The sequence below is a fragment of the Siphateles boraxobius genome, unplaced genomic scaffold, assembly GCF_051911475.1.
Source record: "Siphateles boraxobius isolate OS27281-9 unplaced genomic scaffold, OSU_SipBor_1 130, whole genome shotgun sequence".
Taxonomy (NCBI): domain Eukaryota; kingdom Metazoa; phylum Chordata; class Actinopteri; order Cypriniformes; family Leuciscidae; genus Siphateles; species Siphateles boraxobius.
In genome coordinates this window covers 46,196,976-46,223,758 of record NW_027508734.1, presented here as the reverse complement: position 1 = coordinate 46,223,758, position 26,783 = coordinate 46,196,976, and the positions used below count along the sequence as shown (strand labels likewise).

General features: G+C 42.6%; 2 protein-coding genes and 1 long non-coding RNA gene across 5 annotated transcripts in view; 1 reads left to right on the top strand and 2 right to left on the bottom strand.

Annotated features, from left to right (window-relative positions):
* Positions 1-17,594, top strand: part of LOC143737757 (solute carrier family 2, facilitated glucose transporter member 4-like) — a 72,823-nt gene extending 55,229 nt beyond the window's left edge. For both annotated transcript variants that reach the window (XM_077229610.1, XM_077229611.1), the window contains 4 exons: positions 15,274-15,378; positions 15,539-15,640; positions 15,971-16,174; positions 16,274-17,594. In XM_077229610.1, the coding sequence (XP_077085725.1) occupies positions 15,274-15,378; positions 15,539-15,640; positions 15,971-16,174; positions 16,274-16,498 (636 nt within the window). In that variant the 3' untranslated portion in view covers positions 16,499-17,594. The remainder of the gene's footprint in view (positions 1-15,273; positions 15,379-15,538; positions 15,641-15,970; positions 16,175-16,273) is intronic.
* Positions 15,688-26,783, bottom strand: part of LOC143737774 (uncharacterized) — a 146,282-nt gene continuing 135,186 nt past the window's right edge. The window contains exon 3 of the long non-coding RNA XR_013203714.1: positions 15,688-15,700. This is a non-coding gene — a long non-coding RNA (uncharacterized LOC143737774). The remainder of the gene's footprint in view (positions 15,701-26,783) is intronic.
* LOC143737761 (Y-box-binding protein 2-A-like) lies at positions 17,737-25,053 on the bottom strand. Of its 2 annotated transcripts, none has more exons than XR_013203703.1 (10): positions 24,891-25,053; positions 24,016-24,079; positions 23,659-23,692; positions 23,240-23,329; positions 22,898-23,158; positions 22,571-22,653; positions 20,383-20,563; positions 20,010-20,102; positions 19,823-19,927; positions 17,737-18,299 (listed from the first exon to the last, which is right to left on the bottom strand). XR_013203703.1 is itself a non-coding variant. In XM_077229624.1 (10 exons), the coding sequence occupies exons 1-9, from the start codon at positions 24,940-24,942 to the stop codon at positions 19,892-19,894; spliced, it is 894 nt and encodes a 297-aa protein (XP_077085739.1). In that variant the 5' UTR covers positions 24,943-25,053; the 3' UTR covers positions 17,737-18,299; positions 19,852-19,891. The 2 variants fall into 2 exon arrangements, 1 of the variants encoding a protein (XP_077085739.1); XM_077229624.1 differs by having other exon boundaries at positions 19,852-19,927.

Here is a 26,783-nt window from a genome sequence, read left to right as displayed (position 1 = left end):
ACTCATTTAAAGTAATGTAATCGTCTGGTTTTAGCCAGGTTTCTGTCATACACAGCACATCTAGGTTATAATCTGAAATCATATCATTAACTATGAGTGCTTTTGAAGTAAGGGATCGAATATTTAGCAACCCAATCTTTATCGTTTGCTCATCTGTATTATATCTATTTTTTATTTGTTGAATATCAATTACATTTTTAACCTTAGATCGGTTTGGACGTTTTTTGGATTTCCAAATTCAGGGAACAGACACAGTCTCTATATGATGATATCTAGGTGAAAGAGCCTCTATGTGATGGGATTTATCTGACCTTGGTGACGCGAGGCCGCTAGCAGACGGTCAGTTTAGCCAGTTTGTCTGCTTCCTGACCTGAGCCCCAGATTGTCATGTTTTGTCTCTAAGACTATGAGCCAAATTACTAGAGAGAAGAGCAGCACCATCCCAGGAGGGATGAATACCATCTCTTTTCAACAGGTCAGGTTTGCCCCAAAAACTTTTCCAATTGTCTATGAATTCTATATTATTTTGCGGACACCACTTAGACAGCCAGCCATTGAGTGATGACCATCTGCTAACTATCTCATCACTCCTTCGAACAGGAAGGGGGCCAGAGCAAATTATAGTGCCTGACATCGTACTTGCAAGTTCAAACACCTCTTTAATATTAATTTTGGTGATCTCCGACTGGCGGAGTCGAACATCATTAGTCTCAGATCTCACAGATCTCACATCTCAGATCACTATCTAGTCTTGTGTAAACTTCATTTAGCCAAGGCTGCAAAGTCAAGTCAAGTCAGGTCACCTTTATTTATATAGCGCTTTTACAATACAAATTGTTTCAAAGCAGCTTTACAGAGATAACAGGAAAGTAAAGTTGTAATAGTATTGTTAAATTCAAAATTAAATGTTAAATGTTAAATGTCCCCAACTAAGCCAGCCAAAAGCCAATGGCGAATGAAGGCGAAAAAAAAGGAGACAGTGGCAAGGAACCAAAACTCCATCAGGTGACAGAATGGAGAAAAAAAACCTTGGGAGAACCCAGGCTCAGTCGGGGGGCCAGTCCTCCTTTGGCCAAAGCCGACTCCGTGTTACAAATATGTTAGACCTATCACTTCTGCCACTAAAGATTGCTTTATAAATAATCTTCCTGATCAGTTTCATCATCTCAGCATCCCAGATAGCTTAGAAGAACTCGATATTGCGACAGAAACTTTTAACTCTCTCTTTTCCAGCACTTTAGACACAGTTTCTCCTTTGCGCTTAAAGATTAAAGAAAATATTCCAACGCCATGGTAAAATGAGAACACTCAGGCCCTTATAGGATCAGTTCACCTCAAAATGAAAATTTCCTAATAATTTACTCACCCCAATGCCAGCCAAGATATCCATGTTTTTCTTTCCTCAGTGGAAGAGAAAATAAGTTCTCTTACGAGAGGTTCTCTCGTATTGCGTAAACTAGCTTACGGTACGAGTAAAGTCATCTTTGCTCGAGGCAGCCAAAAATTATCCTTAATTTTGTATTTATTGTCAACGCAGTGCAGCAGCCAGCAGACTTAGAGCAGGCCATCTTGCGTGCTCATTGGCTGCACTGCGGCAACTGCTGCAGCCTACCACTGAGCCTCGCGCGTGACGTCACGTCCAATGAGGGCGCTTCGCGCCCTTACGCGTCATGGCCCGCCAAAAATGGGGTGGCTTAGCGTATAAAAGCCAGGCTCTTAGGCTGCGTCACTGATTTCATCATCTTCAGCGAAGCTCTCCGCATCACCAGACTCTGAGAGAAGCCGCCGCCGTTGAAACCAGCAACCAGCAAGCAGAGGACAGTGCCTGAAGAAGCCGGCCGTCTTCGCCGCCTTCAGCCTTCCGTGCCTGCCACGCCATCCGGCGACGAATATCCTTTTAATGCTATTGCTTTCTGTGTTCACCGCTGCGACACTCACTTTCTAAAAGAGCGCGAAGCGTTTTTCTAAAAATGCCTCGCATTTCCTGTGGCTTGTGCAGAGCCCCGCCCAGCGCCGGAGACCACCATGTGATCTGCGCTCTCTGCCTGGGCCCGGAACATGGGAAGCGCTTCCGCTCGAGGCCTTTGCTGTGGATACTGTCACCCCGGAGCTCGCCGGATTACGTTACATCACACCAGCTTCTCCCTCTCCTTCTCCGCCCCTACTGGACGCGCAGCTGCCCGCTTCGGCCCGCACTGCCGCCGCCTCAGGGGACGAAGCTGAAGGAACGGACCTAGGTGACAGCTGTTCCATCCTGACATCGGACAGCGAGGAGTGGTCGAGTTCTCATCACTCCGCCTCCTCCTCGATCCAGGAAGGCTACAAAAGCTACTGCAGCGGCGTATTCGGCAGCCAACGAGTCGGTAACACAACCCGCTCGCCTGCACACAACCGCCGTTATTACGGCGACCCAGACAAATCTCTCAAAAGATGGTCGAGTCCCGCCGCGGCCGGACCACCATTGAAACATCTCGCCCTGTCAGTCCCCCTAGAAAAGGCTAATGCAGGGATGTATTCGGCAGCCAACGAGCCGGTAATGCAACCCCCTCGCCTGCAAAATCTCAAAACGTCTGGTTATCCGGCACATGCCGTGGTGCTCTAAGTGTAGCAATGTGCCCACATCTCAGTGTTCACCCCTACACGCAAGCACGTTACCCCTGTGTCTCTCACACTCACAGAGCCCACTCTCATAAAGCTGGCAAATGCCGCTCGAGAGTTAGATGTAGAGAATGTGCCCACAAATCTGTGCTCACACCTACTCGCTGCCCGCTCTGTTACACGTCAACAGCCTCACAGCGGCCATGTTATGAATGTAAGTCACATGCCCACTCACGAGCGCTCACACTTACTGACAAACACTTCGCCCCAGGCTCCGCTCTAAATAAAAATCGCCACAAAATGTTCCCCATTCCCAGTAATCGAGTCATTTCAAGTGATACAAGCAGTTACAGCTGTCAGCGAGCCGCCATTACCGAGATCAGAGGGCGCGCGCGCATAGCTATGAATGTAAGTTACATGCCCGCTTACGAGCGCTCACGCTTACTGACAAACGCTTCGCCCCAGGCTCCGCTCGCGCACAATGTTATCACAAAATGTTCCCCACTCAAAGCAATCGGGACGGCACAAGTGATACAGCCAGCCATTGCTGTCAGCGAGCCGCCGTATTCGAGATCCGAGGGCGCGCGCATGGCTATGAATGTAAGTTACGTGCCCGCTTACGAGCGCTCACGCTTACTAATAAACGCCCGGCTTTGCTCGCGCATCACAAAGTTATCTCAAACGTTCCCCGTTCAAGCAATCGGGACATCACATGTGAAACAGCCAGGCATGGCTGTCAGCGAGCCGCCGTATTCAAGCCCTGGGGGCATGCGCGCCGTGCCCATACTTCCGGTTCAGTTTTCTGAGCCTACGAAGTGTGGCGAACGGAATCCGGAGGCTATTCTGCCCGTGGCTATGAATGTAAGTTACGTGCCCGCTTACGAGCGCTCACGCTTATTAATAAACACCCGGCGCTGCTTGATAATGCATTATAAAGGTATAATGTCTGGTTATCCAGCTCAGGCCAATGGTGTCATAAGTGTAGAAAAGGTGCCCACATCTCAGTGTTCACCCCTACACACAAACACTATACCCGTGTCTCTCGCTCTCACAGAGCCCACGCTCATAAAGCTGGCAAATGCCGCTCGAGTGCTAGATGTAGAGAATGTGCCCACAAACCTGTTGATCACACCTACTCGCTGTCCGCTCTGTTACACGGCAACAGCCTCACAGCGGCCAAGTCATGAATGTAAGTCACATGCTAAGCACAATAAGTCAAGGCTATTCGCTTCAGTTCGCTCTCCGTCCCCCTCCATTTCGAGCGCGGACCAAAGACGAAAGTGAAAGCGGATGTAGTGCATCTACTCCGTGCAGGAATAGCCAAACTGCTGTGCAAAGGGGCCATAGAACCAGTACCTCCTTCTCTGAGCCAGTCAGGCTTTTACAGCCGTTATTTTCTCGTACCCAAGAAGGACGGAGCTCTAAGACCTATCTTAGATCTGAGATATTTGAACAAAGCTCTCATGAGACGGCCGTTCAAAATGCTCACGACCAGACAAATCCTCGCGCAAATTCGCCCGAGGGACTGGTTTATCTCTCTCGATCTGAAAGATGCATACTTTCAGATCCCAATAGTCCCCCGTCACAGGCCATTCTTGAGATTCGCCTTCGACGGTCGGGCATATCAATATACCGTCCTCCCGTTCGGCCTATCCTTAGCGCCCCGTACATTTACGAAGTGCATGGATGTGGCTCTCGCCCCCTTGAGAGTGAAAGGGCTGCGAATTCTGAACTATTTGGACGATTGGCTGGTTTTAGCCCAGTCAGAGATAGAACTGTTATCTCACAGAGCTGTGCTTCTCAGCCATCTGGAAAGCTTGGGTCTCACGGTCAACTGGACCAAGAGCTCATTACTGCCCAGTCAGTCAGTTTCCTTCCTAGGAATAGAACTGGACTCTGTGGCTATGACGGCCCGCTTATCGACACAGCGCGCGCGTCATGTTCGACAGCTAGCCGCGTCTTTCCAGGAAGGCAGCATTACATCTCGGAAGACATTCCAGAGGATGCTAGGCTGTATGGCATCAGCTGCGGCTGTGCTTCAGCTGGGCCTGCTGCGCATGCGCCCGCTACAACGCCACAGACGAATCAGAGTGACTCAGAGCTGCGTTTTGGCTCTGCAGCCCTGGTTAGCGGCCGACTGGTACCAGCGGGGAGTGACAATAGGGGCTGTTTCACACCGATTGATCATCTCGACGGATGCCTCCAACCTAGGTTGGGGCGCCGTTTTCGAAGGCAGACCGGCCTTTGGCCTGTGGTCAGACCAAAAGAAACGCTTCCGTATATACTGTCTGGAAATGATAGCGGTCGAGAACGCGCTCAAGCGCTTCCTCCCGTTCATACAGGACCACCATGTACTGGTCGGCTTGGACAACATGTCTGTGGTGTCCTACATAAACCGTCAGGGCGGCGTCAGATCCAGAAACCTCTGTCATCTGAGGTGCGTTCCGCCACCCTATATATGCCTCAGGGCCGCCTGCGCTCGCTGAGACCCGCGGATGTGCCAGGCCACTTGAACGACGGTCCAGACAAACTGTCCAGGAACTACGTTCCCCAGGGGAATGGTCCCTGCATCCCCAAACAGTCCAGTTACTGTGGCGCCTCTTCGGCAAACCGAAAGTCGACCTGTTTGCGTCAAAAGAAGACAACGCTCATTGCCCGCTGTTCTTTTCAAAGAACGAGGATGCGCTGGCCCAAATCTGGCCCAGCCTCCCACTTTATGCTTTCCCTCCGGTCTCCCTGTTACCACAGGTAATCAAGAGAATCAGGGAAATGCGCCACTCGGTGCTCCTTATAGCCCCGTGCTGGGAGAATCAAACCTGGTTCCCGGAGCTGATGCGGCTGTCCCACACAGCCCATTGGCCGATTCCGGTGAGGAGAGATCTCCTCTCTCTAGCCCGCAGCTCAATCTGGCATCCCCATCCAGAGCGCTGGTCTCTGCACGTATGGTTAATCAATGGATACCCGTTGTACTGCCAGAAGGAGTGATGAACACGATTACACAAGCCAGAGCTCCCTCTACGGGGCGGCTTTACGCGTCTAAATGGTCGGTGTTCTCCAAATGGTGTGCTGATAGAGATCTAGACCCACGAATGTGTGGGGTCCCAGGGTTGCTTAGCTACCTTCAAGAGCTGTTGGATAAGAGCAGGTCCCCATCCACGCTTAAAGTCTATGTGGCGGCCGTCGCAGCGTTCGCTGAGTCGACGCACAGCCAGTCAATAGGAAGGAACGAGCTCGTCATTCGCATCATTAGAGGAGCTAGACGGATGAATCCCCCGCGACCCCCGTCGGTTCCCATGTGGGATCTTTCCCTGGTCCTAGAGGCCCTGAAAGCTTTCCCCTTTGAACCATTAGACTCCGTGGACCTAAAGTAGATTTCGCTCAAAACCGTTTTTATAACAGCTCTGTCATCAGTTAAACGTGTGGGGGATTTACACACGCTATCTGTTAGCACAGCGTGTCTTGAGTTCGGGCCAAATGACTCTAAAGTCATCCTCAAGCAAAGACATGGTTATGTCCCTAAAGTGTTGGGCACCCCCTTCAGAGCGCAGGTAATTTCTCTTTCGGCTCTGCCAGCATCCGATAGTGAGGGTGATGTAAATCTCCTCTGCCCCGTCAGGGCGCTGAGGGTTTACATTACGCGCTCCGCCTCTTTCAAGCGTTCGGAACAGCTCTTTGTCTCGTTCGGTGGGCGCACCAGGGGTCTCGCCGCCGCGAAACAGAGCCTGTCCAGATGGATGGTGGAAGCTATCACATCTGCTTATAAGTCTAAAGGTCTGCAATGCCCTTTTGGCATCAAGGCGCATTCCACCAGAGGCGTGGCCTCGTCTTGGGCTTGGTCCAGCGGAATTTCCATTCATGACATTTGTGAGGCGGCAGGCTGGGCCTCTCCGTCCACATTTGTTAGGTTTTATAACCTGGAAGCTCCCGCCTTGCAGGCTAGACTTCTGTCAGTGTGAGCAGTGTTTGTCCTGCCCAGATTATCATGCGCAGACTTCTCTCACGCGACGTTAGCTCTCCTGGTTGAGCTGCACTATATGGTGCACTTACGCAATACGAGAGAACCTCTCGTAAGAGAATGATACTCGGTTTGTAACGTAACCTCGGTTCTCTCTAGAAGAGGGAACGAGTATTGCGTAACCTGACCGTGCAGGCGCCACGAGCGTTTTTTCGCTTCAGCTGATGAAACCAGTGACGCAGCCTACGAGCCTGGCTTTTATACCCTAAGCCACTCTCATTTTGGCGGGTCATGACGCGTAAGAAAACGATAGGTCATTTTCAAAAAAAAAAAATATATATATATATATATATATATATATATATATATATACTTTTTAACTACAATTGTTCGGATTGAGCTGATCTGCAACGTGCCGGGAACTACGTCATCACGTTGAAAGGTCACCGTGCGAAGGAGGATAGTTCAAATTGTATTGTATGTTGAATGACATATTTATGTCTTTGTGTCATATTATTGTTTAAAATGGTCCTTACGTGTGTGTAAGCTGGGTGTTTAAGGGTGCTTTCACACCTGTAGTTCGTTTCATTTGGTCCGGACTAAGGGCGAAAAATTATACTTTGTATCATTTTCAGTCGTTTTGGTTTTTCACACCACACTGATTGCTCTGGTCCGAATCAGTTGATGAGATGATGAAACGAACCAAAATGCAGTCACGTGACAACATCCACACCGCTCGTTGGCCAGATGTGTCTGGAACATATTTCCACAACTGCACTTAGATTGGTCAGAATTAACGTGCGGGAAAATTCCAACAGAACTCCCGGAAGTAAACAAAAAGCGAAATCTGGCAGACATGTGGAGAATTCGCTCACAATGTAAGTTATGTTCAGAATCAGCACGAGCTTTATCCTTTCGCAAATCCCCCCATAAACAACAAAGTCTAGACGCGATATAAATAAGAAATTCACTGTGCAGTGCGGACAACTTCAGTGTTTATGATGAGATTTTAGTGAGAGTGCAGAACACGGTAAGTCAGTCATGGCTTAAAGGGAGCACTATTGACAATATAAATAATAATTCTGTTTGACTACGGCAGCTTTTAGTCCAAAAATGTTCGAGGTCTGTTCGAGGTCGGATCACGTTCTCACCACAAACGAACCGCTCCAGAGTTCGTTTGAAAGCATACCGAGACCACCTCTTCGAGGAGGTCTCGGTACGCTTGTTTGGTCCGCTTTTGGTGCACACCTTAGTGCGATTGCTGCTTTTACACCTGCCCAAACGAACCGCACCAAGGGGGAAAACGAACTCTAGTGCGATTCAACCGAACTAAACAAGGCAGGTGTAGCACCCTTAATCTTTTAAAACCTAAACGTTTTTTTTTTAGTGTGACCTTTCAACGTGATGACGTAGTTCCCGGCGCGTTGCAGATCAGCTCAATCTGAACAATTGTAGTTAAAAAGTATATATATATATTTTTATTTTTATTTTTTTAAATGACCTATCGTTTCGCTAGATAAGACCCTCTTCCTCAGCTGGGATTCATGCACAGCATTTTCAAGCACTTTAAAGACCATTGAAACTGCATTGATTTGGAGTTCAAAACGCTGGTTGCCATTGAAGTCCATTGTTCGAAGAAAAATCCAGAAATGTTTTCCTCAAAATACTTATTTTCTCTTCCACTGAGGAAAGAAAGACATGGATATCTTAGATGGATTTGGGGTGAGTAAATTATTAGGAAATTTTCATTTTGAGGTGAACTGATCCTTTAAGTGTAACGTCCTCGGGTGGATGAAGAAGATGAAGGTAGGCGAAGTTACAAAATAGCAAAGGTTTTATTCAAAGAAGTAAATACCCAAACAAACAGAACAGTGTGCTAGTGCACAAACAATAACCAGCAAAGACAAGCGTGAGAGGGGAACTTAAATACACAGATAATGACAAGGGCAACAGGTGACGGTGATGATGATGATGAGGGTGATGAGGCGCAGGTGCAGGTGATGATGACAGGGGATGCTGGGAAGTGTAGTGAAGACACAGACGGTGGTGAATGTGATATAACTCCCCCCTCCCGCTAGGCGCGACCCGCGCCGTACAAGACAGAACAGGGGAGGGGGGATGGGCATCCTGGAGTCCGTGACGGGAAGGAGGACCGGGTGCAGCAGGACGGACTCCAGGATGGTCCAGGCGGCCATGGCGGAATAGGAGACCACCCCCTGGGCGGTCCTGGCGGAGGCGACCCCTCGGGCGGCCAGGGCGGCGCAGGACGAGCAGGCGGCCTAGTCGGAGCAGGACGTGCAGCCGGCCAGGGTGGAGCAGGACGTGCAGGCGCCCAGGGCGGAGCAGGACGTGCAGGCGGCCAGGGCGAGCAGGCGGCCAGGGCAGAGCAGGGCGTGCAGGCGGCCAGGGCGGAGCATACCCTACAGGCGACCACGGCAGTGAGGACCCTTCTGGCGGCAGTGAGGCCCCTTCGGGGCGGCCTTGGCGGTGAGGACCCTTCGGGTGGCCGTGGCGGTGAGGACCCTTCGGGCGGCCGTGGCGAGGGCCTACTGCCCCCCCCCTCAAAAATACTTGGGGTGAGTGACGGCCTCTGGACAGGACGGACTCAGCGGTGAAGAGGACTCTGGACCGGTCGGTGCCAGCGGTGAAAAAGTGTCTGGGCTGGACGGCGCCAGCGGTGAAGGGGTCTCTGGGCTGGACGGAACCAGCGGTGAAGGGGTCTCTGGGCTGGACGGTACCAGCGGCGAAGGGGTCTCTGGGCTGGACGGAACCAGCGGCGACGGGGTCTCTGGGCTGGACGGAACCAGCGGCGAAGGGGTCTCTGGGCTGGACGGAACCAGCGGCGAAGGGGTCTCTGGGCTGGACGGAACCAGCGGTGAAGGGGTCTCTGGGCTGGACGGAACCAGCGGCGAGGGCTCAGTGCAAAAGTCTATTAAATCCCACTCCATCGGATTCTGGACGAGGACCAGAGGTGAAGAATCTGAACTGGACGGGACCAGCGATGAAGGCTCTGGTGGGCCGGCAACTGAATTCCGGATGAAGGCGGGTGGCGTGGTGAAGATGGCTGGTGGGTGTGATTGAGTGGTGATGTCATCTTCAGCCTCACCAACGGTGAAGGCTGACCCACTCAACCACAACACATGATCGAGGTAACTGGCAAAGGTTCCTGGAAAAGCTGCTGCTGGGGCTTGCTGGTACAGATGACTGTCTAAGCCCAACCAAAAGACAGTTTTAAAGACATCATCTGACCAGCTTACCCCAGCAGAGAGTTCCAGGAACTCGGCGATGTAATCCTCTATAGACAATCCATTTTGGAAAGTGGTGAGTAGAGAGTGAGCTGGGTAAACCGGGTAGAGAAGAATTCCCATGCTGACTCTTTGTTGGGCTGGTTATTCTGTCACGTCCTCGGGTGGATGAAGAAGATGAAGGTAGGCGAAGTTACAAAATAGCAAAGGTTTTATTCCAATAAGTAAATACCCAAACAAACAGAACAGTGTGCTAGTGCACAAACAATAACCAGCAAAGACAAGCGTGAGAGGGGAACTTAAATACACAGATAATGACAAGGACAACAGGTGACGGTGATGATGATGATGAGGGTGATGAGGCGCAGGTGCAGGTGATGATGACAGAGGATGCTGGGAAGTGTAGTGAAGACACAGACGGTGGTGAATGTGACATTAAGAGAGCAGCCAGAGAAATGGAGCGACACACTGATTGCTCTGGTCCGAATCAGTTGATGAGATGATGAAACGAACCAAAATGCAGTCACGTGACAACATCCACACCACTCGTTGGCCAGATGTGTCTTGAACATATTTCCACAACTGCACTTAGATTGGTCAGAATTAACATGCGGGAAAATTCCAACAGAACTCCCGGAAGTAAACAAAAAGCGAAATCTGGCAGACATGTGGAGAATTCGCTCACAATGTAAGTTATGTTCAGAATCAGCACGAGCTTTATCCTTTCGCAGATCCCCCCATAAACAACAAAGTCTAGACGCGATATAAATAAGAAATTCACTGTGCAGTGCGGACAACTTCAGTGTTTATGATGAGATTTTAGTGAGAGTGCAGAACACGGTAAGTCAGTCATGGCTTAAAGGGAGCACTATTGAAAATATAAATAATAATTCTGTTTGACTATGGCAGCTTTTAGTCCAAAAATTTTCGAGGTCTGTTCGAGGTCGGATCACGTTCTCACCACAAACGAACCGCTCCAGAGTTCGTTTGAAAGCGTACCGAGACCACCTCTTCGAGGAGGTCTCGGGACGCTTGTTTGGTCCGCTTTTGGTGTGCACCTTAGTGCGATTGCTGCTTTTACACCTGCCCAAACGAACCGCACCAAGGGGGAAAACGAACTCTAGTGCGATTCAACCGAACTAAACGAGGCAGGTGTAGCACCCTTAATCTTTTAAAACCTAAACGTGTTTTTTTTTAGTGTGACCTTTCAACGTGATGACGTAGTTCCCGGCGCCTTGAAGATCAGCTCAATCTGAACAATTGTTGTTAAGAAGTATATATATATTTTTTTATTTTTTTAAATGACCTATCGTTTTGCTAGATAAGACCCTCTTCCTCAGCTGCGATCATGCACAGCATTTTCAAGCACTTTAAAGACCTTTGAAACTGCATTGATTTGGACTTCAAAACACTGGTTGCCATTGAAGTCCATTGTTCGAAGAAAAATCCAGAAATGTTTTCCTCAAAATACTTATTTTCTCTTCCACTGAGGAAAGAAAGACATGGATATTTTAGATGGCATTGGGGTGACTAAATTATTAGGAAATTTTCATTTTGAGGTGAACTGATCCTTTAAGAGAGCAGCCAGAGAAATGGAGCTAAACTGGAAGAAAACAAAACTAGAGGTATTTCGCATTTCATGGAAAGAGAGCACGATTGCATACAGAGAGGCCTTAAAAACTGCCACATCTGCTTATTTTTCAACCCTATTAGAGGAAAATAAACAAAACCCTAGTTATTTATTTGAAAAAGTGGCTAAACTAATGAAAAATAAAGCTTCAAGCCCAGATGTTTCCAAGCAGCACAGCAGTAATGACTTTATTAAGTTTTTTACTTACAAGATTGATAATATCTGGGAGAAAATTATAACTATGCAACCGTCTACTACAGTACCGCATCAGACAGAGCAGTGTAGTCTCACTGACGAAAAATTTGATTCATTCATTGCTATAGGCGAGGGTGAATTTTATAAACTCGTTAAATCATCTAAATCAACAACATGTATGTTAGAACCTATACCGAATACACTATTGAAAGAGATGCTTCCAGAGGTCATAAATCTTCTACTTAATATCATTAATTCATCTTTGTCATTAGTCATATACGTACCAAAAACGTTTCAGCTGGCTATGATTAAACCGCTTGTTAAAAAAACGCAACTTGATCCTACAGAATTAGTCAATTACAGGCCGATCTCAAATCGACCTTTTCTGTCAAAGATACTAGAAAAGGCAGTATCTTCACAACTATGTTCCTTTTCAGAAATAAATGGTATCTGTGAGAATTTTCAATCAGGATTTAGACCGTATCATAGTACTGAGACAGCTTTCATTAGAGTCACAAATTACGTATTTGCTCTTATCATCCGATCGTGGTTGTATCTCTGTATTAGTGCTACTCGATCTTAGTGCTGCATTTGACACTATCGACCACAACATTCTTTTAAATAGATTTGAAAATTATGTTGGCATTAGTGGAATTGCACTAGCATGGTTTAAATCATACTTATCTGACTGTTATCAGTTTGTAGCAGTAAATGAAGAGATGTCTTATCGGTCAAAAGTTCAGTATGGTGTACCACAAGGCTCAGTACTAGGATCGTTGCTGTTCACTCTGTACATGCTACCCTTAGGAGATATCGTTAGGAAGCATGGCATTAGTTTTCACTGTTATACTGATGATACTCAGCTCTATATTTCGTCACGCCCTGACGAAACTTACAATCCACAAAATTAATGGAATGCATAGCTGATATAAAAAACGGGAAGACTAGTAATTTCCTACTACTTAATTCTGAAAAAACAGAGATTCTAATTATTGGACAAAAAACGTCCTCACGTAATAACCTAGAATACTGTCTAACACTTCATGGCTGCTCTGTCAAGTGCTTGTCATTGGTTAGGAACCTGGATGTGCTCTTTGATACCAATCTTTCTGTAGGAGCCTAAATGCAGTTAACTGATAAATAATTTTAATTTATGTATTAAACAGTAATTTACATGATTCATTTCTGGAGAGGAAATTGAAGGGAATATTTACAGTATTTACAAGTTGATGCAGTTAATATTTACAGTAATGCAAGGAGTTAATTGTGTAATTATCTAAAATGTGTGTGAATAATTTAGAGTGCATTTATATTAGATTGGTGATATTTTGGGAATAGGACTGTTATCACGTTTTACCTTTAACCGCATGCACCTTTAATTGCTTGGAATACTCTCACGAGAGTTGGTGACGTTACGTCAGTGTACAATCAGGCAAGCAGAGAGTGGAGCCACACGTTTTTTTGACCTTTTTTCTTTCTCTCTCTCTCCCCTTTTTTGTCATTAATTAATCATTTTTATTTTCTGCAATATTCCTGTTCTGATGTTTTTGTTGCTAACCGAGTAAACGGATAATTTTTTTACGAGTGGTCCTGTGGATTTATTGATGAGTATTCGGATGAAGGGAGGGGACAAAGCGTCAAGCTAGGGCTTCATTCAATGGAAACCTGCACTTTCATTTGAAAGTCACGTGTCTTGTATCTGTAAAACAGCATTTTTTTCATCTTAAATATATATCTAAATTACGTCATATGCTCTCAATGAAAAATGCAGAACAATTGGTTCATGCGTTCATGACATCAAGGCTAGATTATTGTAATGCTCTACTGGGTGGTTGCCCTGCACGTTTAATACATAAACTACAGCTGGTCCAAAATGCAGCAGGAAGTATGACCATATTAGCCCGGTTCTGTCAACACTTCATTGGCTACCTATTAAACATCGTATACATTTTAAATGTACTGTCAATGTACTGTCAGTTCAAATCTAGACTAAAAACAGATCTCTTTGGCTTAGCATACACATAACACATTATAGACTTTTATAATTCGATGTTAGGCTGCATAGTTTAGATCAGCCGGGACCGGGAACACTTCCCATAAATCCTGATGTACTTTGTACATCATAAGAAGGATGGCGTCTACACTAATATTAGTCTCTCTGTTTATCCCGTGGTTTACCGCAGTCTGCCGGATCCAGGCCGTATCCGGATCGGATGAAGAACCTGCGCCTGGACACGATGACAACGCAGTCCTCAAGTGTCAAGTAGTCTCTCCCTTGTGAAGGCCTCCTTCCCTTTACCTCTGTACTGATAATACGTTGTCGGGATAATTCTATCCCGACTGGATTTGAACCTGGACACGATGACAACGCAGTCCTGAAGTGTCAACTAGTCTCTCCCTTGTGAAGGCCTCCTTCCCTTTACCTCTGTACTGATAAAACGTTGTCTGGATAATTCCAATTCACGTGGCCATGTGGAAGTGATAAAAAATTCTCAGAGCCGCCAGGCACTGTTTTATGCAAATGAGCAGCTGGATCGCTTTAAAGGTTTTCTGTTAGAACAGTGTCGCGTTAGCGGCCCTAGTAATCATTGTGACGGAAGTGAATCAATCAAAACTAACTTTAGCTGGACAATAAGTTTATTCTAGAGCTGCTGTAAAGCCAAAACAATCTCTGTTACTTTAATTATCACTGTAAAGCTGCTTTGAAAGAGCCAATATTGTTAAAAGTGCTATATAAATGAAGATGATGTACACTAAAGTGTGAGTCATTAAATGAGGATTAATTAGATAGGAGACACGATACATGTGGGGTTACATTGACCGTTGGTTGTATAATAAAATACATACTGTAGTATCAAAGACATAATAGTACACAAGACGGTAAATCATTCACACAGTGTCCTGGGGTGCATGTTCATTTATAGATCAGTTCATCCATAAATTGATGCAAAATCTATTTTAAGGGATGTGGGTCTTTTCTATGGCTTCTGCTTTTTCCACGTGACCACATTTTTAACAGCAATAAAACCAACTTATCTGATCGTAGTCATGGTAACCAAGACCCTTCTTCCCCTTGTTGGGGGGATGGGACCATAGATCCCAGAGTGAGTTTTAAAGATTATTTGTTAAATACAACAAATAATTGTGTCTGATTTGTCTCTGGCTTTTGGTTTGCTTATGTTATGACTAAGGTGACAGTGGCAAAGAACCAAAACTCCCATCAGGAGACAGAATGGAGAAAAAAAAAGATTGTGCTCAGTTATCTAAAAAAAGAAAGATTAACTGAGATTAGTTTAAAGTTTAAAAAAAAGTTGAATGCAGCTCTTCTGCAGGGTTTGAATTGCTCCATTACCTAAATTAGTTTTCTAAAATTACTTAATGTAAATGTAACTGACCCTTTGTAATGGTAGCGAAAAAAATAAAGTGTTGGGCTAAACGATTAATGTTTAAATGTAATCATTTATCCCCATTAACATTAGCACACGCTAAATTAACGCTTTTCCCATTAAGAGAAAGAAGACTTTTAATACATTTTCATTTATGGCAGTAAAGATGTTTTTTTTTAGAACAGTAAACTGAAACAAACTGCATTTGTGTGTGACATGTTTTTGAACCAATTCTCACAATTGCTCTTGCATTCCACTGCTCAGATCTTCTATTATTCTACTGACATCTTCAAGAAGGCTGGGGTGGAGAGTCCGGTTTACGCCACCATAGGTGCTGGAGTTGTCAATTGTGCTTTCACTATAGTCTCGGTATGTTATAATTTCTTTTAAATAATTAATATATAATATTAAATGAAAAAAAAATCAAACAATATGAACCAGATTATTAGCATAAACCAAGCCAAACTACAAATACATTACAAATTACTGACATCACTCACTGTCTATTGCTCACTTTTTCAATCTACAGGTCTTCCTGGTTGAGCGGATGGGTCGCCGGACACTCCACATGCTTGGACTTGCTGGAATGTGTATCTGTGCCATCATCATGACAATTGCCCTCACATTACTGGTCAGCCCAAAATACTTATCAGGAAAAGGAAGGCAAAATATGTGGCTTTTTTTTTTTTAACTTCGTAGATTTCCCTTTTAACTATTTGCTTAAAAATAGTTACTGGAAAAAGTACTCTTAATTTAGAGAAAATCACTTGACAATAGCATTTGTCCTTGTCAGTGAATGTTGTCAAAATTATCATCACTTTTTAACTTTTGGAAAATTCAAATAGTGAATGAACTGTTGTTTTGTAGCATAGACATACAAGAAGGTATAACTGTATAAAACAACACTCTGCTTTAGCAAAGTGGATGGATCATTAACTCTTTTTTCTTTGTTCATTGACAGGAGACTGTGCCATCAATGAGCTACATTAGCATGATGGCCATTTTTGGTTTTGTGGCTTTCTTTGAGGTAGGGCCAGGTCCTATCCCTTGGTTCTTTGTGGCTGAACTCTTCTCACAAGGTCCCAGACCAGCAGCCATGGCAGTAGCTGGCTGCTCCAACTGGACTGCCAACTTCATAATTGGCATGAGCTTCCCGTATGTTGCTGTAAGTGCGGTGGAAACATTGTTTTATTCTGGATTTCAACAATCCAATATATATCAAATGTGTCTTAAATCTATCAAACTCTAACTCTTCTTACCACAGAACCTATGTGGTCCATATGTTTTCCTGATCTTCGCTGTGCTCCTCCTTTTCTTTCTGGTCTTCACATTCTTCCGAGTTCCTGAGACACGAGGCAAGACTTTTGACCAGATCTCAGCCACCTTCCATGGTCATCCACAAAACATGATGGACATGGACCTAGACATGGATCAAGGGAAACACAGTACAGAGCTAGACTACCTAGGATCTGATGGGACAGAGAACTGAAGCCTGAGAAAGAGAGAGATTGTCGATGGGGGCCAGAATCACCACAATTTACCTTTCTTCGTGGCTCGGAGAGGAAGATTCATACCAAAAAGACATTACAACTCAGAAGAGACTATGTGGACTTTGGAAATTAAGTATTATAAAGAAGGATGTTGGACTTTGGGAGAAAGTGCAATGTTGTTTAAAAAGGAGCAAGACTTGAGATTTGGAACTCTGCAATTTAACTGCACAAAGGTTTCCATACACCACAAAGCCAGCTATGCTTTTGCATACAACTAGTAGATCATAGACTGTTCTTTTCATTTTAGCGTTATATTTGGATAATGGACCCTTTTCACATTTCCAGGGTTTTGAGAATCAGAAGTCTTCATATTTGGGTCAAAACATCTGTGATAGTGTTTTCATAACTTTCCAAAAGAGGGAAAAAATACACAGAGGTTGATTACAGCAGTCAGAAGAGAATAAGATGTAAAATTTTAATTTAAGATTTAAAATTCAGCAGCGTTGATTAATTTTTGTAATTTACTGTCAACTAAGATAATATAACAGAAGTATAGCATTATGTGTAAACTTTAATGTTTCCACAGTTATCAACATTGCAAATCTAGTACAGTCTGTGAAAAGGGTCCATGAAACATTCTAATACTGATTAGTAACAAACTGTCAAATGCTGTCAAAAGTTTTTGCACAAAGCTAAAATTTTACCAGTAGATATTTAATGCTTCTATCATACACCATCCTCAACACACATTAGAGAAACTAGTCATTTCAAACCTTCAATATTTTAATGCCAGAATCAAACATCAATACATGCACATTTTGTAATTTCAGACATGTATAACTTCATTGGAATTATATAGGAAATTGTTTGCGCTTAATATATAGAGAACATTTCGTATTCACTATACTAGAAATATATTTAAAAAAAAAAAGGTTTCACTGAGAAATTAAATCTAAGATGTGTGCCATTTGATGAGTGCAAAAAAAGACCTATATTCCTTATATGTTGACTTATATTGTCACTATATGCCATATTCTGAGGTGTAACTTTAACTTATTTATATGATGGAATAAAACATGTTTTTGTTCTGACAAACCAACTGTACATTTACAAGCACAGGAAGTGTGACCAGCTTTTCAACAAGGTTTGGCACAACAGACATGGATAAATTAAGCTTGTGTCTGTCAACAATGACCTGCTCAAAAAAAAAAAAAAAAAAAAAAAGAAGAGTCAGGAGGAGTCTCAGCAAATAATTTATTTACTTTACTGGCATTGTGCAAAATCCCCACCAAAGTAAAGTACATACCAAAATAAAAGAAAAAAGGGACAATTTTTAAACCAAATTGTATTTTGATTGGATGCGTGTTTTCCCCTTTTATCAAGTTACAAGTAAGAGAAGAGTCTGTGCTGTGCTCATCACACTGGATGGCATTTCCTCTCTTTGATGAACTTAAAGTAGCCAACTGGTCACATTTTCTCTACTGCTCATCACCCATAGTACAGAACAAAACTATTAAGGGGAAATATTGTAAATATAATGGGCTTTTAGAGCAGGGTTTTAATTTTTTTTTTTGCCATTTACTTTTAAATGGCCAAGTGTGCATCAACCCAACCCTCCCTTCCCCACCAGTGTGTTCCATCCATCCCTCTTTCTCTCTCCCTGACAGATGAAGGGTCCAGACCACAAGCAGTGGATCAGTTTGGGGGGGAGGGACAATGACGTAGAAGCAAGGGCCAAGATGTTTGGGGGGTTGAACCTCGCCGGTCTCGTCAAACATTCAAACTAACCCATCTTGGAACCTATGTAGTGACACAAGAACTAAATGTAAGGCATTAAAGAGAAAAACAAGGGCAACATAAAGGACAGTGGGAGATGACAACAGTTATAGTAAACATTCAGACATATGCTGAACTTGCATATAAAACAGTGCAAAACTAAAATTAAACGAATGTGAATTTGTCAGTGTACGGATTCTTAAGCATTTATTGCAACATTTCATCTCCTTCTCATCAAACAACTAGACTAATGAATGGCTTTACACAAACCGTACTTCGCCTAGACAGGGCTTTCATCTGTCAAAGTAATAGACCGGTTCATGGCCAACTACGCATGCCAGAGAAATAGGTTATTATAGGCGTTTATTTCAGAAATATGAACATACCTTGGATCTGCCTCCATACATTAACCGTTAGCCTACATCTTTGGCACACCAGCCGATAATCAATTTATAAAAATCTCAGCTAAAACAAAAAGCTATGACTGCTGCATATTTACATTTAAAACAATACTGGTTTGCACTTCACTACAATGTAGGTGCATTTACCTGCTTAGTTCAATTAAGTTAGGGGGGTAAATAAACTGTGAACTAGGACAATACTCCAATTGAATATGTTCCAAAGCCTAATTACCTTTTTGAAGAAATAAAAATGTGCTGCTTATGCTTGCCCATTTAAAATGGCAGAAAACAGTGACTTTCATTAAGTTTCACAGATACAAATGTGTCAAAATAATCCGATGCAAGTTATGTTCTAAAGGCAGTGTTTGGTGAGAAACAAACCGAAAATGTAATCAAGCAAAAATCTTGGCGTTGCAATCCTGTGTACATCTATGTGAGTGCACAGCAGTTCACGCATTCTGTTGTGCTCTGGTTGTCAGAATAACAGTTAGAAGAATACAGAATAAATTGGATGAACGTCAGGACAAATAACGTAGGCCTGTAATATACCCAATTCAATGTATTAATGTAATAGATTTGGCTTACAATTTAATAATTTATATCTTGATTCATTTTATGATTTTTTTTGCCACACCCAATTGACGAAACAGGTGAATTTATTGTTGAATTTGTGTTGTGACATTCGTTAGTCTGGTTGTTTCATGAGAAAGATGAAACGTAGTTGCCATAAATACAAGAATTAATCTAACTGAAGCAATGGATGAATATTATTCTGTTGCACGTAACTGAGGAAAAACTGATGACGACACGGTTAACCTCTTTGGTTAACCAAACAGCGGAAAGGTGCATTTCATTCCTGCCCACATATAGAGATTGAATATTCAAGCAGTTTATTAATTTTCTTCACTTGAACGTAAATATATTTCACCTTGATTTTTAGTTAAATCAAAACAGGATTGACTGAATGATACACGGATTGTCTTTGCAAATTAAAACCAAATAATTTTTCTCAACTTTTTAAAATGCAAGAAAAACCGGAAATAAGCATTTTAGAATATGAAGTGGCTGCTGCCTAATTTTGCAAGCCGACAACATTTTATCCATTTTAACAGCAGTTGTAGTTTGATGGCCGAAACACTTTACCACCTCAATCAGTTTAGCTCTGGAAGTCCCACCTCTTGCCAGGGTCACATGACTTCTTCCAGGTCACAGAAATCATTCTGAGGGCTTGGAAGATGTAGGGACAGGTGCCTACACAGGGAAAAACAACTGTTGTTAGTGCACATTTATGTCATTGGCCAGAAAAAACTAAAGACATGCATATACAACTCACCTCATTTTTAGGGGACATTTCAGAAGAGGATGTGACATTAGCAGGCTTGGAGGCCCGAGCTGGGGACTCAGGTTTTTCAGGTTCGTCTCCATCCTAAACAATGACAAGCCAGATATTTATACAATCTAGCTGAACACAGTTGTGGGACAGAGTTATATTAGGCTAAGATGCATTGTTTTGAAGTCAATTTTTTTTTTGACTAATATATATGTCTGATTATTTGCATGTCCAGCAGTGCCCAAAGAAAATAGCCCCGTTCCAGAATTGTGGCAGCTAATCTTAATATTACTAAAGTCAGGCAGCGAGGACAAAGCTAATATTGTCAAGCTCAACTACATCAGTTCAGTCTGGTGTTTTTCTGGAAACCACTTACTTTAGAGGTACCAGATTCAGATTTCCTCTGTCTGCGCCGACTGAACTGCCTGCGGGGTTTCCGGGACTGCTCTTCTGTCTGCTCCCCATTGGTCTGGTCCTCTTTAGGGGGTGACTCTTGCTCTTCTGCAGGGGCTACCGTCTGTTGAGTCTCTCCAGGGGGTGGCCGGGGTTGGAACGGCCTGGACATCACAGAAGAGCGACTTTCGCATAAAATACAATAAACAAGCACAGGCTCTCTTGCATGTTTAAGGCAATGAAATTGAAGACCTCTGAAGGCATCGTGCAAATTAATAGTCAAGTCACCTTTATTTATATATAATTTATATAGCACTTCACGGTAACAAACAGGAAAATAACATTCAATGATGCAAACTTCATCAAATATGAGAAATTCAGCTGGCGTCAGTTCAGTGTTGATTTAATTTAGTCAAAAAACAAGGTTTTACCAGAACACATTCAACACATTTAGAAATGGTGATTAGAGCTGGTCAAACAGGCATTATAAATTAAATTAAATAGTATTCAAGACTACATATTATTCAAGACTTTTTCCAGCCTTAAATCAACTTTTTAAAATTTAGGGCGTCTTAATATTTGACCCAACTCCTTATTTCCATTCAATTGACCACCACTGTGAATTTGACTAAAGACAACACTGTCCGTTTCCAGTCTCAAATCAGGGCCCGCATGTATAAAACTTCGAAACTATAAAATCGAGTCTAAAGCTTTGACTTAAAGTGTCAAAATTCTTAGTAAAAAAGTAGGACTTGACCAAGAGTAATAAACTTTTATAAAAAAAGCTAATAGCAACTTTCAGGAAGGTCTAAGACTGATTCTTAAGAGTTCTCAACACTTAAGTGCTACTTCAGGCAACAAAGGACTACAATGTCATCAACCCAAAATGGCCACCCTCAACTCTGAATCAGCCAATAGTGAGCCTGGAAGGGTGAAGTCACAGCAGCATGACACCACTCATTTCATGCAATTATAATAAAATCATTTTAAAGACACTGGAACTTTAATATTTTAATTAATTGCTTTGCATTGTGCAAAATGATCACGAATTAGTATTAATGCTGTGGAACACTTTTTTGATACAGGTCTAATTTACAGTTAGAGCAATGAGGTGAACATGAATTCCATCAGCACCTCCAACAACTCCAGGGAAGATTGCAATCCTCAAAAGTGGCATGCTTTTGCTGCATGGTTTGAAGATCAGTTGTAAAGTCAATAAACTGCCATACAGTTAGAGGCCAAAAGTGTTGTCCAGCCTAGGAAAATTAAAATCTTCACCCTTTATCCAAATATTATTAAAAATGTGTTAAAGATATTGGAAGCTTATTGAGTAGTTGTGCTTAGAGATTTATTTGGGATAATGCAATGAAACATGCCAGATGATGCAAAGAAATTTTGAACATCTGCTTAAGAGAGAATCAGTGACATTAATAACAGATTTTCTTCTTAGGAGTTTTCTATTCTTCTAAAACCTGTAGTTCGCCTTTTGCCAAATAATTGTCAGAAAAATACCTTCACTAAGTTTAATGTTTTGTTCTTCCTTCATGTTTTAAAATATGTATTATAATATATATTTATATATATAATATTCTGATGTTTAGGTCATTTAAAAACAAAAACCTCTGGACATCACTTTTGGCCATTATTGTATTTTTGGTGTGGTTAGTGCCACACCAGTGCAATTTCAGACCCTGCTTACTGTGGATTGATGGGCCCCAAGTCATCACTGATGCACTGTTGCATTTTTCATTTTTCACTGTTGCAGTCAGAGCATTGACTTATAGGGTGGGAGAAGTTATTACATTTCTTACAAGGTCAGTTACAAAAAGAATACCTTAACGATCAAGCCTGTAAGGTTTTATCAACTCCCTGTCGTCATAACATTATATATATATATATATTTTTTTTATTTTTTTTTATTTTTTGGAAAGTGTGCAGTCTCTTCCTCTTGGCTGCAATATTGTTACTCCAAGGTTAGGATACCACTCCAGTACTCTTAAATAATTTAGGAGCTGAAACCAAGTCTTAGCACATGAGCCTTTATGAATCAGACTTAGAATACAATTACGTCATTCTTAGAATATTGACACGCTTAAGACTAAAATTTTACTCTGAGCAGCTTTATACATACAGCCCCTGGTCTGTCGGTATATAAAAGTGGTGATATGAACCTTCGAAATCGAGGTCTGAACCTGCGAGGTGGCGGCCTCTGCTGGGCACCATCTACTTCCTCATTCTTCTCGCCTGCTTCTCCCTAGAGCGGAGACAGATAACTGCAAAACTCACTGACCAGTTGTGTACAGTAATAAAACAAAATGAGCTAAAGTTTAAAGGCTTAATATCATGCTGAATATTAAAACTTAACATTGAACACAATCTAGCTCATGTACTCAGTGAATTTTATAGGCCCTGGAGACATTTCATAATCAAAGTTTCAAAAATACAATTAATCTAAGGTAGGGTAGACCTACAGATAAAAAGCATCCAAATGACTTCACCTCGCCTTGTGGTGGAACAGGTCTCCTGCGTGGACGCTGGCGCCGAGGACGTGGCCGAGGGGCTCCTTTCTCTTCGCTGCCCTCTCCCTCGGTTGTGGGATCAGTTGGAGCATCCCCGGCTTCTCCAGCTTTCTCCTCTGCTTCAGCAGGACGTGCACTACGAGGGTAAAAGCGCCTCCGAAATCTGCGTTTATTGGGGGCGTATCGGCTGCCTTTAACAGGTATACCCCCTGGACCGGTCACATTCGCTGCCTCTGAGCCCTACAGTTTTAGAGTGAAAATTGAGCAATAAAACTCACTATATTCCTTTAACAATATTTTGAATGATCCAGAACCACTCACTTTAGCTGCTTCGACAACGTCAAACTCCACAACCTCACCGTCCCCCACGCTTCTAAGGAACTTTCTTGGGTTATTCTTTTTTATTGCAGTCTGCTCAAAGGGAAAAGGCACATCTTAGCATAACATTTATTTTCAATCAGTGATCGGGGAGTTAAGTAGTGAAGTCAAACCATTTCAAAAGTAATGTTGATATCTTAGGAGCACTTGAAATCCAGGATTTCTGTATAGGTGATGCATATTGGTATGTTTTCTTTTTTGTAAATGTCATTTAAACTTACTAGGCAAGAAAGGCATGTTTGCATTTAACATCTTAGCCATTGATCTGTTCAGAAGACAGACTAGTGCCATTACTCCACCAAAAAATATATTTAAAATGGTTTAAATTAAAGGTTGCAATGCATTTATAAAGTAAACATTACCTGATGAACAAATACATCTTCTTTAGTATCATTTCTGTGGACCAAAAAGGCAATTCAATTAAATTTTAAACAGACTAAGACAACGTATTTGATATTTGTGAAGAAAAAGAAAAAACAACTGATAATTCAAATGCTATATAATTATACATAGAGGGGGTCCAGAAGTCTGAGATCACTTTGAAATTTGGGCTTTCATTGTTTAAACCTGGAAATAACGTTTTAGAATTTAAAATACATTTAAAATGCCTGCACTAGTGGTCAAAGACGTTTGGACCCCACTGTATTTGACCCATCAGATTGTATATTTGTGCATACAGTTAGCCTGACCGGTGAGGAGTCCTTTCAGCATTAACCTACCTATTGATAAAGCCATATCCATTGCGCACATTGAACCATTTCACAGTTCCTTGCACACCTGTTGCTGCAACAGATCATAAAAATAATGAATCACCATCTAATAAGAAGTTATTTTGAGTGGCTGGTGTGTTCTGACAGGATTCGTATGCTCAAGCAAAGCCCGGCAAACAGACTCATTGGAACACTGTGGGCAACGTGTGTGAATTATTAACTGTAAACTTTGAAACCTTTCAACCACTTAATTTGTTCAGACATAAAGGGAGACGAAAATACGTGTTTTTGGCCCAATAATTCAGTTTTCTCACTAGATTTTGGCGACCCAAGGGTAAACATGGTCAATTATGGCTAATAATGTAAAGCTTTTACTTAACGACATGCAACACACCTGCAGTTAAATCCCTCCCACATAAAGCACATGGTAACGGCGTGCATAAATGTGGGTCATCAACGCACTTTCAAGGTGTAAACAGCCAAACGCTGAACCTGCTTCAAATATGTCCAACTTTAGATCATACCAGACATGCTACTTCAATTTCTCTTTGTGTACATACAGAAAATGAAATCCCAAACGAGACGACCAGACCGCACAGTGAAGAGTAACTCTTTTTATCGATAGTATTCATGCAAATTCGCAAGTGTAAAATAAACTATTGCCTCAAAAGTAAAACCATTTTCTGAAAAACGATAGGCCTACTGTCGAAAGTTCAAGCAAAACACAAGCTTAGAATAAACAGCTGATCAATACGAAAAGTAACATTTTCTGAATTCTAAAGCCTGTCATTCGCGTCTTCCATAAACATGACGTGTTCATTATTACGATTTGTAATGTGTATTAAATAAATGTATTATTGTCGCTAAAGCCACTGAACCCCTACCAATGACTTTTCTCTCGGGCTGAGGTTGTTCAGACGCCTCTGTGTCGCTCATCTTCTCTATCTGGATTTAACCCCCTCCCTCCAAATCACCAAACTTCGAACTACTAGAGCGGCCACTTCAAACTTTTTATCCCGATTCTCTGTCAGGAAGGACTCAGCCTGGATTTAATTGGTCTCCAAGCGACCAATCCGCGTGTTCTATCTTCATTCTCGCGTGATTAATTGGGAGTCAGGGCTAGCGCGTATGTCTCTCTCAAATAGACTTTTAAAAAAAAGTTCTCGAGTGAAATCCAACGTGTTCTTCACACTTCATTACGATTTTTGAAAGAATTATTGATAACCATATGCTAATGTTTTCTATATGATTGTGTCATAAACCCTAATGTCATAATCCAATTTCAGTCAGTCTGTATAATGCCTCCTCTTCTGTCACACCTGTAAGAGGAAGCACAACAATTCTAAACTTATGTTCTTGCACAGCCTATATTCAGTAAATTATTCACATTTTTAAATATAGGCTATACTATCTATCTATCTATCTATCTATCTATCTATCTATCTATCTATCTATCTATCTATCTATCTATCTATCTATCTATCTATCTATCTATCTATCTATCTATCTATCTATACATTCATATTTTTTAATGGTAACATGAATTACCAGTTTCTCTAGAGATATAGTGCAGGTTAATAGAAAATCAGACAAACCTCAAATAGCCTATGGTGATTTGATGGGATATCATAGTTTAATATCGTTGTGCCTGGTTATGGCCTCACTTTTTTCCCCCATTATGCCTGGCACAAGCCCTTCTACACATAGGTCACAAGATTCAAATTTCACTTGACTATTTTTATCTAAATGACTTGCCAAGACTGTGTGGGTGCCATGCATTTGGTCATATTCTTCCAACAATTTTATTGGACAATCGTTATTTTATTCACTAGTTTTTTCACTGGTTTCTGAAAAATAGGATTTATAAAAAAAACAACAACTGTAAAACACTGGTTGCAACCATGTTAAAAGATATAAAAATAAATTAAGAATAAAGAGTGTAACTTGCATGTGTTTGCATCATGAACGAGGAAATCCAGACTAAAGTCACACGCAAGACATATGACATTTGAACTATGTAGTAAACAAAAGATGTGAATATAAAATATTTGTGTAGATCTTTATTTTTTATATTTAGAGTTACTAGAGTCTCTATTGACTGACTCTTCCAGTCGCACTCTGCACCCTCACCAGTGTTGCCTTATCATTCTGGCAATAGACATTCTGATCTCACCTTTCACCAGTAGGCCTATAAAAATAAGTATAATCAGATTAAGGCGATTAATGACATTATGTATAGGCAGGAATATTTGACTGCTCTGAGAGGTTGGTCATACTTTATTTTGATATGTAAACCAAGGTCTTGATGGACAATATGGCCCAATTAAGTCGTACAGGTACTACACAATCTGACTGCAAATCTGAGATCTTTCCAAAGTATTAAACTGCTGAACCCAGAGAACCACACATCACGGCAGTTTCAAGATAGCTGCATAGGCTAAATTTTAGTCTCAGAACGGAAGTTAGGGTGAAGATTATAGCCTCATTAAGGTTAGTGGATTTGCTAGGGACGGGTGGAGCTTATAGTTGTTGTAGTGAAGTAAGGGTTATGGATGGGGACGGGAGGGGAGAGAGTGAGGGGAGGGGAGAGAGGGGAGAGTGAAGGGGAGAGGAGAGGAGAGGGAGGGGAGAGGAGAGGGAGGGGAGAGGGGAGAGGGGAGGGAGGGGAGAGGGGAGGGGGCAGAGGGGGAGAGAGGAGAGAGGAGGGGAGAGGGGGGGAGAGGAGAGGGGAGGGGAGAGGGGGGGAGAGGAGAGGGGAGGGGAGAGGGGGGGAGAGG

What these genes read in the sequence shown, in the direction of transcription:
- LOC143737761 (XM_077229624.1), bottom strand. Translation starts at nt 24,942, where the DNA reads ATGAGCGACACAGAGGCGTCTGAACAACCTCAGCCCGAGAGAAAAGTC. An exon ending in AAGATGTATTTGTTCATCAG is followed by an intron (nt 23,330 to 23,658) that starts GTAATGTTTACT and finishes CCCTTTGAGCAG; the next exon opens with ACTGCAATAAAAAAGAATAA. An exon ending in TTCAGACCTCGATTTCGAAG is followed by an intron (nt 20,564 to 22,570) that starts GTTCATATCACC and finishes TGTGATGTCCAG; the next exon opens with GCCGTTCCAACCCCGGCCAC.